Genomic DNA, 15,598 nt, shown 5'->3' with positions numbered 1-15,598 from the left:
TCAGGTCGTAAAGCTGACACATTGACTAAATATCAACTAAAAATTTAAATAGAGATTTTTTCAAATTTAAACAATTATATCGAATTTAAATTTAAATAATTATATCGAATTTAATAACAATATCAGAAAGTTTTTAACAATTTAAATGATTTTTATATTTTGAAAAATTTATGTCCACAACACAAATGCAAACTGATAAACTAGTTGTTTCAACTAAACAATTACAATTTCTAAAATATCCTATAAATCTAAATATCCAAAAATTGATTAGATGATACCCGTGATTGTAAAAATTTAATAAAGAAAAACCAAATGAACAAATTCACGAATCTTAGAACAGCAAAGCAGGGAGTAGGTCCCAGCCATCAATATAAACCACATCTACGTGTCAAAATCCTAATGCCATCACACTCTCCACGTCATCACCCCCTCTCTCTCTAGTCTCTACTCTCTACAGATTATTTGTAGAATCGGCGGTCAACGAACCAATCAAATTAAAAACTCCTATATCCCTCAAAACGGCACCTTTTCAAACTCTCCAAAAAAAAGAGAGTTGCAGAATCGGCGGTTACTACCGGTGGTGGCGGTGGAGGATACGCTATCGCGACGGTGGATGGGGAGGATGGGAAAGATGTACACGGTGAATCCAAATGATTATAAGTTACTAGAAGAAGTAGGATATGGAGCGAGTGCTGTTGTTTATAGAGCGATCTATATTCCGTTTAATGAAGTAGTCGCTATTAAGTGTTTGGATCTCGATCGTTGCAATAGCAATCTGGTTTGTTTACTTTTTTTTTTTTTTACTGTTTTGACTCATTTTTGACTTATTTTTTGATAACTTGAAGTGATTATTGAGTGTGATTTAAGGTCAGATCGTATTCTATTTTGACCGAATTGTGAATTTTGTGGTGTTTTGAGCTTTGAATGAGCTGCTATTGAGTAGTTATAGTCAACAGAGAGGCTGATTGACTGAGGCTTAAGTGATAATTGGATTTGTTCCTTTGATGGTTACTGAACTTGAAATTGATTTGTGATTTTTTTGTTAATGTAATGGGCTTTATTTTATTTAGCATCGGATTGTTAATTTAGGACATATTTTTGTTAACTTTTCACTTTTAATTATAGATACAAGTAAACTTTTCAATAAATTTGATTGCGGAATTTCGAAGCTCTATTGCATTTATAGTTATTCTTAATGGATTTGAAATTTATTTGTGAATTTTAGTAATATTGGATTGAAGGGGAAAAAATTTGGTGGACTTGAAATTATTAATTGCAGTATGCTTTCCATAACTAATTGTATATACTTACAAGTTAGCCTTCTTAATTCAGTAGGTGAAAGTAAGCTTTTTTGATAAAAATCAATTTCATCATTTTGAAGTTTAATGCTCACTAACACGTACTGATTGACGCAACACTTGCTATAAAGGAAAACATTTTGGATTAAATTGATGTTGACTTTGATCATTTTGAATGCATACTTACAATCATGGAATGGAATAATCAACAAAGAAGTGATTACAAGTCACGACATTAGTTGATGAAATAAAGTAACTAAAAGTGTTGGTATCCCATGGACTAATTTTTTGGAGCTGATCATAAGAATTTGTGAAACTTGAGTTATATGTTGGTGAATGGAACTCAGGTACTGCTTGCTTTCTGATCGTAGTGGTATAAAACCCAGAAAAAGAATGTGCTTGGAAGTTATTATTGAATATTTGGAAGATTACTGCTCAGTGTTGGTGTGTTTGCCCTGATAGTAGATACCTGCAGTAGTTCTATTAGTTACACTCTGCTCTTCTTACTGATTTTCTTTTTGCATGCTGTTCATAAATGTATTTCATGACTTGTTTAAGTGGTTATTTGATGAACTTTTTATAATGTAGGATGATATAAGGAGGGAAGCTCAAACCATGAGTTTGATAGATCATCCAAATGTTATTAGAGCTTATTGTTCATTTGTTGTTGACCAAAATTTATGGGTGGTCATGCCGTTCATGGCCGAGGGCTCTTGTTTGCACCTCATGAAGATAGCATATCAAGAAGGATTTGAGGAGTCTGCTATTGGTTCTATTCTGAAAGAAACGCTTAAGGCTTTGGAGTACCTGCATCGACAAGGGCATATTCATCGGGATGTTAAAGTCAGTAAAGCATTAAGATGGCCCATTTATTTTATCAGATGGTCTAAATTTCTCTTTTTATTCTCAACACTGCTATATTATGTTAACTTTTGCATGTGTCGATTGTTCTTGCAGGCTGGAAACATTCTACTGGATACCAATGGGATTGTAAAGCTTGCTGACTTTGGTGTTTCAGCTTGCATGTTTGATACAGGTGATCGACAGCGTTCCAGAAATACTTTTGTGGGGACTCCATGCTGGTAAGTTTCATCAGTAATGATATTTTTTGTAATTTGAGTTCTGAGCTGTATTTTTATTGGTAAGTGTTCTCCTCCTTGCACTTTAACTTCCAAATTGCAGGATGGCACCTGAGGTTTTGCAGCCAGGAAGTGGATATAATTCCAAGTGAGTTCTTTTTGTGAACCTAATTTGTGAAGTTAGATTCCCCTGTGTGCAACTTATCAAGCTATGTTTTCATCCATGTTCTGTGCTTACAAAAACTTCTGGCAGTGCTTGCCATGTCATAAGTCTGGGTTTGTGCATATGTATGCATCCTTATGTGTGCAAACCTGATTTGCTAAACCTTTTATGCTTGTTTTTGGACAACAGAAGTTCTCATGATACTTCCATGTCTTTCTTTGGAGGAAATCTCTCAATCTCTGTTCTTTTTTTCCATTGATATCATGTGTTTTTTTGGTTAATGTTAAGGCAGAACTGGTACCTTTATCTGTTGAAGAAACTGACTATGACTTAAAATTGAGAAAGAAAAGAAAACTCGTATAAGTGTGTTGCTTAATTGCTTCTATTTTCCTGTACAGGGCTGATATTTGGTCATTTGGTATAACGGCACTTGAGCTGGCCCATGGCCATGCACCTTTTTCAAAATATCCTCCAATGAAGGTATTTCCATCTGTTAGGATTCAACAAGAAAGTCCACTAAGATACAGCTTGAGCTGGGGAAGCTCTCATTTAAGTGGCTTGCTAAGATACCTTTTCTTTTTCCTGTTACTTTTCATTCTGTCAGGTTCTTCTCATGACCATACAGAATGCTCCTCCTGGTCTTGATTATGATCGTGATAAAAAATTCTCTAAGGTATTGAAATTCTTTCTCGCTAGATATTCACATCAATTGATTTACTCTGTAAGAATTGCATTTACATGGATAACTTGCACCATTTTCTTTGATGGTACAGTGAGATTGTCAAAAGGCCTCTAGTATAGCTGTTTTCAGTGATTTTTTTTTCTTTTCATATATATTAAGATTCTAATCTGAGGATTTCCAGTTGTGATCAGTCTTTTAAAGAAATGGTTGCAATGTGCCTTGTGAAAGATCAAACAAAGAGGCCAACTGCTGAGAAGTTAATAAAACATTCTTTTTTTAAGAATGCAAAGCCTCCAGAGCTTTCTGTGAAGAAGTTGTTTGCAGACTTGCCCCCACTTTGGAATCGTGTGAAAGCTATTCAGGTTAGCTATCATAGTGCTACAATACTTGATTTGTGCTTCATGTTTTTCTGGTTAGGCTGTTTGATGAACTTGCTGAAATATTGCAGCTCAAAGATGCTGCACAGCTGGCTCTAAAGAAAATGCCTTCTGCAGAACAAGAAGCATTGTCACAGGTTAGCACGCTTTTCAACCTCATAAGATGATGCTTTTCATCTGGTTAATGGATGCACTTGCTGCAGTTCATCATGCATTGTTTTCCTAGCAAATCCATCTTCATTAATTTCTTCATAATCCTTTTCCTGCTTGGTTAGATTATATAAGTTTGGTCATTTTACCACCCTCAGCTGTTCTTATACACTGATTTTTTGGTTATAATTGAGTTGTTTAAGTTTGTCTTACTTTGGGGCTGTACAGATGTCCATTGCTTACCAAGACACTGACAGATGACAAATAGTGATAAGTGTCCTCTGGTTCCATAATTGAAAAATATCCCTTTTCTTTCTACCGTTGAACAAGTTAACCAATAAAATGTTTCTTATGTTTTCCCTTAGAATGTTGTAAACCAGAAAATTCCTAATCCATCAGAAGTATTAAATATCACATAGATTTCACTATAGAACATGTTGGAATAAAATGGTTAAATTTTGAAACGAAAAATTCTGAGTATTTCCACAGTTGAACAGCTGAATGGATGGAGATTTTGGCTCTCACTTTCTTTATGGAAATCCGAACCCTGAGATCAGTATTATGAAACATGGTATTAGCACTTTTACTTTCTTCACCAAAATGTGGTCCTTGACTTGTTCTTCCCACTCAATCCCATTGTAGAACCAAGCTGACAGTACAGACAAATGTAGGCATATATTCTTTTCTTAATAAATCATGCTTATATTAATTTTGTGCCAATAATAGCAGTAATAATCTCTTCTGATTTATGAAAGGTTATCATTCAAATTCTTAGATAAATGCATCTGCGGTGCCTGGATGTTTAGTATGAAGTGTTAAGAACTGAAAGTATAATTGACGACAAGTAACATTCATTGGTCAAATGTATTTGTACCCACTACTTTCTTTCTTTCTTTCTTTTTTTGCTTTTCTTTCTGATCTTTTAAGTAATGGCTTGTCTTACCCTCATCAGAGTGAGTATCAACGGGGAGTTAGTGCCTGGAATTTTGACCTTGAGGATTTGAAAGCCCAAGCATCACTAGTAAGCTAACTATTTAAATGCTTTGTTTAATGAAGCTACATTTTCATTGTTTGCAGCAGTATTTTTCTTGCTGGTTATACAATTAGGAAATGATAACTGTTCCTTTTTTGCTAGGTGCGAGATGATGATGATATACCAGAGACGAGGGAAGAAGATGAAAGCATTAAATTTGGTGGTGGTAAGGTAATAAATGAGTCACTGAAGAGTTCTTTTATTAATCTGAAGTTGTTACCATTGTCCGCTGTATTTATTTCTGCTCCTTGAGGTGCCTCTCTTGCTTTGGGAAATTTTTGGTTCTCAAACAAATGAACTTGTTTGTTGTTTGCAGGCTGCTATTGGTTCCCAATCTAGTTCAGTGAAAGTAAATTCAAATAGTGAAATACAGCTGGTTGAGTACAGCAGACAATTAAGTGGGGGTGAATTGCCTCAGGCAGATAACTTCATTAGAAAGGGCAAGTTACCAGAAAGTGACTTGCTGGAAACCAGTAGCCTTGAAAAAGTTGGGTGGAAGAGAAATGGATCAAGCTCTGAAGCAAAGGCCTCGACTTCAGAAAGCGTCATGGCACAGGCCAAGGCCAAAACAGTGAAAAGTCGCCAAACCCATAGTGGGCCCCTCATGCCTGGTACTGTATTTTCTCATTCATTATCAGAAAGGGGGCGCACTTCTGAAAGGTTTGTTGTCTTCCTTTTTAGTTTTTCTTACAGCATTAACAAGATCTGTCTCAATTAGAGCTGTTTGAAACATAATGTGAAATGATAGTAGTTTCATGGGTGATGTTTTTATTTGTCAAACTTGTATTAGTGGTGGCACGGAATGGCCTCACTCTCTGTACTTGACAATTTGAGTCATAACTCTAGCCTGTATTCCAAACTTGCGAAAGGAAGGCTTTAAGTTCAATAAGTTGATTGAGGTTTAGTTATTTAGCATTGGAAATTCTTTTAAGATATGATTCTATACGTCAGCTGGTGGTTTGTTGAACATGATTTGATTGTAATAAATTGTAACAGGCATTTTTGAGCTGAGAAATGCCAGGTCCTAAGTAAGAGCTTTGTTACTATTTTATGTGAAGTTCAATTATTCGTTTTATACTTTTGATGTAAAATTCTTTTGATTTACTTGAACTTGAACATTTGTGCGCAAGTTTATGAAACTAGCACAAACTTTGTGCCTCTATATTTCCATATGCTCCAAATTTGAAATTATTGGGCTCATCTGTTGATTAATAGGTTTGAGAATGAAATTCATCCAACAGCTGAAAGAGCCACCCGTGAAGTTCGGAAAGCTCCAAGCTTTAGTGGTCCTCTAATGCTTCCAAATCGAGCTTCAGCGAACAGTTTATCAGCTCCCATAAAATCTTCAGGAGGTTATTGCTATTGAGTTTCCTCTTTACTGTTACTGTTATTGTAATCATCAAAAAGAGCTAGAACTTGCAGCTATCAAATAGCGCTGCAACTCCTATAACATGGTTTATTGGTTCTTTATCATTACTTGTTTCCTATAATAGGATTTAGAGATTCTTTGGATGAAAAGTCGAAGACAAATCTGGTCCAAATAAAGGGGAGGTTCTCAGTTACATCAGAAAATTTAGATCTTGTAAAGGTAACACTCAATTCTCATGACGTGCTATGTTATCATCTGACTCTCACTAACTAAAGAATGTGCCCTAGGATATTCCATTAAGTACAGTTCCACGACGGTCTTCACAAGTAGGTGGCTCATCTTTACCCAGTAGTTTTAGTAACAACTCGTGTTGTCTGCTTCTCACTTGATGTTTTATTCTTGTGATTTTCAGTCACCACTGAGAAAGTCTGCTAGTGTTGGTGAGTGGATGTTTGAGCCAAAGCAAATGGTACGTGCATTGACTTTTTTTGTCTGAATATATCTAACTCTTGATATTGATCAAACAAATTTATGACCACATGTCTTGTGAGTTTATGGGATTTTTATTTGAAAGACACTGGACTTCAAGTGCCCACTGAGTCATTAGCTTTAGAAATCGGGTTAGGTGTGGTTTCACTCTTAATTCCAAGATGAAGCATGACTTGATCTCATATCAAGTCTTGACTTTTTATATATATATATATATATATATCTGTTGCGTAGTCTATGAATTGCCTCACTAATTAAGCCACTGCTCCTGCATTTGTCATCCTTTAACCAATTCCATGTCATGCTCTTTTTTTCTAGCCTGTGAATCAGCCTCCAAAAGAGGTTAGCAACAATAGTGTCCATGCTCTACTCTTCCCTCATCTTCAGAATCTTTTTCAGCAGACCTCAATTCAACAGGTAAAAAAGCACGCTTTACTTTCAGTTGAATGTTGTTTTTCCTTTCAAGGTTTGTTTGCCTTGAATTCTGTAAAACCTAAAGCCAGTCGTTCTTGTAATCATATTTTTTTATTCCAGGATATTATTATGAGTTTATTGAATAGCTTGCAGCCAGCTGAGGCCATAGAAGGTGAGTAAAATATCTGTTACAGCATGCTATTTGGTCTGATTTTTGGGGAGAAGCAATTGAACAAGCCGTGTACTTTATTTTGTGTCAGCTGCTCAAAATGGGAAGTTGCCGCCATTGCCTCATGGTTCAGAGAACAATGGAAGTGTAAGCAGATATTCTATCTATAATTTAGCTCTTTCCCAACTATTGGGTTCCAAATTCTTGTATATAAGTGCATCCTTTTTTAAGATCCAAGATTTTCTTCAGTGATGATGCTTTAGTGGGATTTGGTAGCATGAACGCAGGGTCATGTAACTGAACTTGTGCAGGTTCAATTTCATACAGTAGGACACTTATTTGTGAAAGTTGGTTTTTATTATTTCTTTGTATTTCCTGAAATTACCGAGTCTCTTTCATAGTGACTGGTTGGTTTGCTGTATCATGATTCCTCTGATCTACTCACTGTTACAGGTCGAAGCAGCATCCTCTGAGAGGGAGAAATCATTATTGATCAAGATCACTGAGCTTCAAAATAGGTTTGATCATTTGTCCTTTCCTTTCTGGCTTATACATATTTAAGTTTGTTTAATGTTCTCACTCACACTTTGCAGGATGGTGAATTTGACCGATGAACTGAATGCTGAAAAGCTAAAATATGAGCAAGTAAGTTGCTTGTGAGGATCGATTTTGATGTACCTGTTTCATCATCATACTCTTAGGGATGTAGAGCGATCACTAATAGTCTCACCCCTTCTTTCATGATGGGATAAATAGAAAACAGTTGAGTCTGTAAATACATTTATACCCAGTATTGGGGCGAATTAAGTTGAGAATGTTTTGTTATTCTTACAGTTGCAACAGCAGCTGAAAGCCATATCTGGTAGGGAAGAGAATGGGGAAAGGAGCGAAGTGGATGCCTGAAAGCGTATTTCTTATCACGGTAAAGTGAAACCTTCTGTAAATTCAGGCAAGAGCTGTACATGCAGATAAGCGCTAGCCATTCTTTATACGGGCTGGATTAGAACCATCTTTGAGTTGGATTTTGGAGTAAGGTTGCAAAGGACAAAACACCGTTTCTGCATCTCCTCTGCAAATCCGTTGTACACAGTTCTTTGAAGACCAATTCTATCTATCAAATTCAATTGGAAACGACCTTGTCCCGAGCCGTGTGAAGTATATCCGCAAGTTAGCAGAATTTTCCTGGCTTGCTTTTTGTTAAAATCAGTCGCCATGAGGAGTTAGAAAGCTTCAAGTGTTTGTTTATATATACATCTCAATACTTAAATCAGGTTATTCAAATGTATTATTTTGTTCATACAGATTTGATCTTGTACATGTTGGTAGAACCTTTGTGTTTATGAAAATTATGCAACTTTTTCACCCATACTACTAAACTTTGGAATTTCACCACTATTAGAGAATGGTAACGAATGAATGAACAAGCATAATCTTCCCCTTCTCTCCATGCTAATGGCCTCATTGTCAATGGCGCCCTTGCTTAATGTGAACATCTCTCTTTCATGTAAGATCAAGACATCATGGATTGAAAGAGTCCGAAGTTTTATCGGATTGGAAGAATTACGTTTTGAAGTAAATCTCAGTGCAAGACCGCAAGCGAATACAACTGGCAGCAAAAGAGTCCCTTTCGTTAATAGTTAGCATCTGACCGTATGACTTCCTGAGCTTAGAATCCTTGTTAGGTCTTGCGTCCTGGTATGCTCGCCCCCCCCTCTCTCTCTCTACATGACTTGGGTATTCCATACCCACAATACATGCATTGGAGATACTGTAATCACACTAATGTCGACGACGTCAAAGCTTAAGATGGTTAATTGAATATCTATGCATCACTTCTGCAAGAAAACTAGCAAGGGAACTCAAATCCGAGACCGAAGTTTATAAGAAAGTAGAAATGATTAAAAGCAACCTGTCGAGAATACCCTTTCACATTCAACCGCCAAAGAAAAAAAGGGAGTGTTTATGTATGTATAAACATAGCTGTCAACGTCGATGACCGTATACCCACACTCTTCTCGATAAGTACGAAACTCAAAGATTCTGTCTTCTCTTCCTCCTTTGATCACATTCTCTCCTTAAAGGCTTAAATCTAATCTCCATATCTCCTGCCTTCAATGATCACACTGACCACCACTTCACTCTGTCCTTCTCTAAAACCTCCTAGCTTAACTTCACCACTCGCCAAGCTAAAACCCTCTCATTTCCATCAACACTGTAAAACCCTCGTCAAGGTAAAAAAAAACACTGCAAAAACGCACTTACCTCTTACTTTAAATATCCCCTCTTTTGAACTGTTTTTGTTGGTGTTAATGCAGGGGGGGAAGATTAACAGGGGAAAATGCAGGGCACTGTTATCAGACGACACCCCGTTTGCTGCGGCTATAGGTTTGTGTATGCTGAGCTCTTTGCTATTGCCAAATACAGTTACCAAGGACGAGGAGGCGGAGAGTTATTCGGGGATTACTACAACTGATACGAGATTTGCTGTTATGGGTGTTATTAGTTTCATTCCTTACTTCAATTGGCTTGTAAGTGTGTCTCTATCTTTGATTTTATATTTTTTGTTTGTTTTTGGAATCTGGATGTTGATAAAGTTTTGATCTTCTGTTGTTTTGTTGGCAGAGTTGGGTTTTTGCTTGGCTTGATACTGGGAAAAGAAGATATGCTATTTATTCTCTTGTTTACCTGGCTCCTTATTTGAGGTTTATTTTTTATATTTTCTTTTAGTTTTATAGTACCATGCTTACATTATTTCTCATAATTCTGGTTTTTAATGTGGTAGTTAGTTTTGTTTTTATTGATGCTTTGTTAAAGGTTTATAGGGGATGCTGATTTGTAGTGTAGGTTTATCTTTGTTGGTCAGGGATCGATTTTGGGATGTGAACATTTGGGACTGGATGTCCACTTACGCCGCGTCTTGCTAGTTTGGTTATGAGTGTTGTTTCTTTGAATGCAAAATGCAAACTTTGTGTTGAGTTTGAAGAGTTTTCTTTAATGTTGTTTCTTTCGCCAAATGTTAATGTTAATATTTTAGTTTGATTGAAGGATTTGTAATGTGAACAGTGTGAGTAAGACAATTTCAGACTTGAGATATTACACTGCTTGATGCTGTAAAAAAATAATCTGTTGCGACCACTTAACAACAGTTAATTTGGATTGGATACATGAATTTGATTGTATGGTTTTTTTTTAATCTGGCTTAATAGATCAAATATGTCCCTGTCACCTGAAGAGAGCTGGCTGCCTATAGCTAGCATTATTTTCGGCATTGTTCATGTTCAGGTACAATACCTCTCAAACCTTTTTGGTTACCTCCTGGTATGGGGTTTCTCTACATATTCTTACCGTTATGATAGACGAGTAGAATAAACTATGTAAAATATATTCTGACTGAAACCGTATGTTTCAAGTACTATCAGAACTAAATAAGAGCAAAAAATTCTGTAAGTTAATGGCTTTGGTTACCACCATACAAGCTAGTGTTCATTATTGTGCCGCTAATTTTTTGCAGCTAGAAGCAAGCATAAAAAATGGAGATATTCATGGATTTCAATCATTTAGTGAAGCAGCTAAGTTTCTACCCTCACTGACAAAAAAGAAAGATGTCAGTTTGAGGGAGCATCAGGAACCATCAAAGGAGGTACCAATAAATGGAAGCTCATGTTAATTTTCGTTTCATTCTTCTAATGATCAATGAGATTATAGTTGAGTTCTTACTTTCCATATCAGGAGAAAGAATGAGAACACAGGTTCTGCCATCTGCTGACGAGTAATCAAGAAATGAGATTCGTCAGTGGGGAGTCCCATGAAACCACTCAGAAAATCAAGCACACTCAAATGGAGGTTGGGATGATGATGGTGAGCTGGGGAAACAATAGAACAACGGCTTCATGGTTAATGTGGCTTGGTTAAATAGGTGTTCTTTTGATAAGAATGGTCTGGAAGCGTATTTTTGGCTTTAGATTTGGAGATTATAAAAGGTAGAATATTCCCATGTTGATATTTTTTATCATATTTTTTGAAACCCCAAATTTCCAGATATACGATGGCAGCCTGACTAGTTAAGCGAGCGTGTCACACACAAGATTAATTCTCTAAACTCTCTTGGGAATTGTTCACAAGTGACAATGGCAAGAATATACTGTTTGCATGTGTGTGTGTATTACTAATTGTGTAGCTGAATAGAGGTCTCTCTCAGACAAATTGTCCTGCTAAAATTTGGACTCCAAGGGGTTTGCAAGTTGCCTCAAATGACCTAGGGCGCGCGAACAAATCACGTCTCGACTGTTAAGAATACTGTGATAGCTGCTTGGATATGAAGGTGTTTTTTCCAGTCATACGCTATATCTTCAACACATGAAGAATTCAAGCCTTCGGCGACAACCAAAGGTTAAATGACAAAACTGTTAGTATTTCATTTTCCAAATGAGGTTTTGATTTGCGAAAATGACACAATACTGCCAATATTAAGTAGCAATTCAGTTTTAGATGCACAAGAAATCAGACTCAATCCAGCATCTAATCAGCATAAAAATGGCATGCTTTAAGGAAAGTAAACTATACATTGTAGCAAACTACAAGAAAGAAAGGAAAGGAAAGAAAATAAGTGGGTTTAGGAAAGACATTTTTATGGCTTTAATCAGCGAGTTGTTAACGGTGACTATGATGCAGAGAACTCATGGAAGGGTGGAGGAGAGCACAGTTATGAATTTTTCATTTTGTTGGTGCAATTACATCCTGTTGCCAAGGCAGCAGATATTGGGCAATATTGAATCCAGTAGAGGGGATTCATTCTATGTTAGTCCTTGAAGCTGACCTTTTCATAGGAAAGGGACTTAAAAGCCCCATCTTAAAGCAGAAATCCAGACTAACAGCAGCAAAAGCAAAGATCAAAAGATTCTCTGATACATACTTTGCACCATTAAAGGCATGCGACAAGAAGCTTTCAGGATCGAGCTCCAATGGCTGTCCTCCAGCTAGTGTAGCAAGACCTGCGTTGTAAATCCATTTTCCTTGTAAGAAAAACTGTCAAATTCTCGTATGATCCTTTGGAAAAAACTAAAAGTGATACCTTTCACAATGCCAAAAGCTGCAGCTGTCCCCGTCTTCAGCTGAAAATTGTCCAAGTCTCTTCTTACTGCATATCGAAAGGTTAAGCCGAATAATGCACAGCTAATGAAGGTGATTGTGGACGGAAGTATTAGCTGAGCATTGCTGGTCACTTGAGTGAGAGAAATGGGGAGCCCAGCAAGGGTGCCGACAAGTGCAGATACAAAACCTGCCTTTATGGACTCCAGTCTTTCTTGATCTCTGCTAATCTCCTTGCTTTCTAAAGCATCCCCATCATTATTAAGTGACAGCGAACGTTCTGCTTCTTCAACCATGGCTCTTGCCTCTAAGATCTCCTGCTGACATTCTGCAATCTTGAATTCAACCAAAATCAAACAACAACACCAAACAAGAGTAACAAATTTCAAACAATAATTCTGCAATAGAGCATTTAAAATAGATCAGTTCCCTTTCATTTGATACGATAGACTTCAAAATCTCATATTCACAAGCCAAATCATACCAAGAGGATTACTTCATTGATAATCACAAGAAAGCCTGCAATCTCAAAATCCCATTTACAACAGCCCAAGAACATGATAAGAGAGAAAAAACTAAAAAAAATAAAAACCCATGAACATGATTAGAGAGAAACAGCAGACCTCAGAAGCTCTACTTTCAAGCTGGTTAATATAATCCCTCAATTGTTTAGCCTCAAGTTCCTGTCTTTCAATCTCAGCAAGTTCTCTTCTAGCCATTTCCACTCTTTGCGATGCCTTCTCTAACCCGTCAAGCAACACCCTATTCTCTTGTCTGTTTAAAAGTTCCTCCACTTGCTTGTCCACCATACCAGACAATGCATCCTTCAAATTATTACCATTACTTGGTCCTATCTCTTCTGAGCTATTGCTGCTGCATTTTATTACAAGTAAAGGTTTGTGCAGTGAAGTTGTGGCTCTGTTGAAGAGTGTTGGACATGTTGGTGATGTGATACAGAAGGGCTTTGTGAGGAGGAGTCTGGAGTTTGGAGAGAGGATTTTAATGGGGTTGGTTGTTGTGGCCATGTGTGTCTGTGTCTGTGGGTGATAGATTGAAGAAGAGTGGTTTTGGATTGATGATATCTTGGATGCAACTTTTTCAAGTTTTCTTTCTAAATCTTTTGTTTTTTGAAAACTATATTTTTATCCTTATCGATTCATCAATGTTTCACTTCTACCTTTATAATTTGAAATTTTTTTCTTTTTAGTTTTTTGAAAAGTTTAACTACCAAACAACTAACAAATTGCAACTAACAAAAGTTTTTTGTTCTTATTTTGTTTTACTATTTTCCCTCTCGAATCTCCATGAATGAATTTTATAGTCTCTCATAAAAACACTGAATAACATCATAGTGATTATAGGAGAAATCGAACTTTTTGAAAACTAGAAAGGTAGAATTGGAAAATCTTAAATATAAGGATAGAAGTGGAGTATTGATTAATCTATAGGGGGGGGAATGAAGTTTAGCTTTTCCTTTTCTTCTTTTCACTCCACATCTTCGTGCTTTTCCTTCTAGAGGATCCCAATCCCCTTAATCGTATCTCACTATTCCTAATCATTACACTAATATTTGGAGTAACTAATACAGTTTTTTTTTTTTTTAAAAAAAATTAGTTGTAAGTAAAATTTCGAGTGCCGTTGTCTAAGAACTCCCTCCCAAAGTATAGTATCAGAGCTGCACAAGGGCGACCATAATGGCACCTCCCACAGTTTCCTTCTCCAGGAGCAGAATCTAAAGCAGTAATGGCAAAACAATATTCAATATTATTAGAACGCCAATGAAGAGCTCCATTACAAAAGGAAGGCTGACTGTATGGGGCAGTTGCCATCAACAACAAAGCTATATATAGCCGCGGTAACAAGGGTGATCTGGGACGATTCTCCAACACTCTGTTCTCTTTCTCTACGAGTAGACTTCTTGTCTGGTTTCCTGTAGTAAACAGGAGCAAGTTTTTACCTTTTACTCTGCCTCAGCGATTTTTAAGAGAGAGTAATTTTAGTGTATAATACTCCATAAGCCTCTTGCTCCCCCCTCTTATTTGCTCTTATACTTAGTTAAGTGGTATTTGAACACAGAGTCTGAAATTTCAGTTCCTCCATTCCAGTGTATGACTTTCCATGTTCATTGTCGAGTTGAGAATTACAGTTCTAGTAATACTTCCAAGAATGACTTCGCTGGGCATGCATATCTTTCCCAGTTGACTGGATTTTATCTCTGCCAATGATCTTACAAAGCCAGCCTAACAATCGGTCCCGATCAGTTGAGTGTTATCAATTCACTTGTTTTCAAGAACAAGCTTGACCAGAGCCTGAGTACATGTGTTGAATCCAAGTAACAGGGAACTTCTGCACCAAAGGGAAAGGGGTCGATTCTTTTATTACTGGTATAGGAAAGATCAAGTGGCTTTTCACTAGCTATCTGGTTAGTGGCTAGGCCTACAAGCTGCGTCATCGTGAAGTGGGGTGAAGTCGGATGCATCGAATTTCTGATGAAAAAAAGACAAAACAAAAAAAAACAATAAAGATAGATGACAAGTGAGTATTGATTACAAGATGAACAAAAATATCCTTTGCAACGTAATCTCAAGCTGTATTTAGCAGAAGATCCAGAAAACCACACCCAAACCTCAACATCAATAGCCCATCTAACGCCCTCCAATTCCATCTCAACCCTTTCACAGCTGTCCCACATCCCTCTTCCAAATTTCCACCACACAACACGGAGGATATTAGAAAATAATATAAATCATATCCTGAAATTTTATCTAATAACTTAAATTATTGGATTGAGATGGTTTTTTGATATGGTATCAGAGCCTTGATGACCAAATGGTCTCGAGTTCGAATCTCACCATCCTTATTTATTTGATAAAAAATTAAATACAAGATAATGTGGGCCTGTGCAAGTTTCAAATCCAGAGGGCTTTCACTTGAGGGGATGTGTTAGAGAATAATATAAATCATATCCTGAAACCTCACCTAATAACTTAAGTTATTAGGTTAAGATGATTCTTTGACAGAGACAAAAGGAAGCAATTAATCTCCTTTTTTTTTTCAAAGTATTTTTTATATGAAAATATTAATATAACAACCTAACAAGTCATATCTTGAAAAAACAAATTACATGGATAGAGAAAGATCACAGGTAGTGGGTTTATATCTCAATAATTTCTACTTTTTTGTTATTTTATTCTCGATAATTTCTTTGCATTTTTTTAGGTAGGTTGGTCTCTCTCAATTTTTTTTTATTTCTTGATTTATTTATATTAAATGGATATATGTCTACT

The 15,598-nt window shown here is 36.5% G+C and overlaps 3 protein-coding genes across 5 annotated transcripts; 2 read left to right on the top strand and 1 right to left on the bottom strand.

The window, feature by feature from the left end:
• The first annotated feature begins 446 nt into the window (after window positions 1–446).
• LOC7467045 (serine/threonine-protein kinase BLUS1) lies at window positions 447–8,589 on the top strand. 3 transcript variants are annotated; one of them, XM_024601924.2, is made up of 21 exons: window positions 450–778; window positions 1,887–2,141; window positions 2,256–2,380; window positions 2,481–2,525; window positions 2,939–3,020; window positions 3,145–3,213; window positions 3,414–3,584; window positions 3,671–3,736; window positions 4,702–4,770; window positions 4,885–4,953; window positions 5,099–5,442; window positions 5,998–6,134; window positions 6,276–6,370; window positions 6,439–6,477; window positions 6,564–6,620; window positions 6,959–7,057; window positions 7,175–7,226; window positions 7,315–7,370; window positions 7,677–7,741; window positions 7,817–7,868; window positions 8,058–8,589. In XM_024601924.2, exons 1-21 carry the CDS (start codon window positions 614–616, stop codon window positions 8,124–8,126), a joined length of 2,181 nt encoding a protein of 726 aa, XP_024457692.1. In that variant the 5' UTR covers window positions 450–613; the 3' UTR covers window positions 8,127–8,589. The 3 variants fall into 3 exon arrangements, with proteins under 3 accessions (XP_024457696.1, XP_024457704.1, XP_024457692.1); XM_024601928.2 differs by lacking the exon at window positions 6,439–6,477 and having other exon boundaries at window positions 447–778; XM_024601936.2 differs by lacking the exons at window positions 6,439–6,477; window positions 6,564–6,620 and having other exon boundaries at window positions 447–778.
• A 558-nt stretch (window positions 8,590–9,147) lies between these two features.
• On the top strand, window positions 9,148–11,388 carry LOC7477825 (uncharacterized). The gene is made up of 6 exons (XM_002299396.4): window positions 9,148–9,454; window positions 9,539–9,751; window positions 9,846–9,925; window positions 10,430–10,505; window positions 10,735–10,863; window positions 10,953–11,388. Exons 1-6 carry the CDS (start codon window positions 9,338–9,340, stop codon window positions 10,962–10,964), a joined length of 627 nt encoding a protein of 208 aa, XP_002299432.3. The 5' UTR covers window positions 9,148–9,337; the 3' UTR covers window positions 10,965–11,388.
• A 354-nt stretch (window positions 11,389–11,742) lies between these two features.
• On the bottom strand, window positions 11,743–13,457 carry LOC7467044 (uncharacterized). The gene is made up of 3 exons (XM_002297916.4): window positions 12,935–13,457; window positions 12,295–12,646; window positions 11,743–12,214 (listed from the first exon to the last, which is right to left on the bottom strand). The coding sequence occupies exons 1-3, from the start codon at window positions 13,334–13,336 to the stop codon at window positions 12,012–12,014; spliced, it is 957 nt and encodes a 318-aa protein (XP_002297952.1). The 5' UTR covers window positions 13,337–13,457; the 3' UTR covers window positions 11,743–12,011.
• Between the last annotated feature and the right edge of the window lie 2,141 nt (window positions 13,458–15,598).

The sequence above is a fragment of the Populus trichocarpa genome, chromosome 1 (genome assembly GCF_000002775.5).
Source record: "Populus trichocarpa isolate Nisqually-1 chromosome 1, P.trichocarpa_v4.1, whole genome shotgun sequence".
Classification (NCBI taxonomy): domain Eukaryota; kingdom Viridiplantae; phylum Streptophyta; class Magnoliopsida; order Malpighiales; family Salicaceae; genus Populus; species Populus trichocarpa.
Note: the sequence above shows the minus strand (reverse complement) of the source record. Positions and strands in the feature narration are given on the sequence as shown.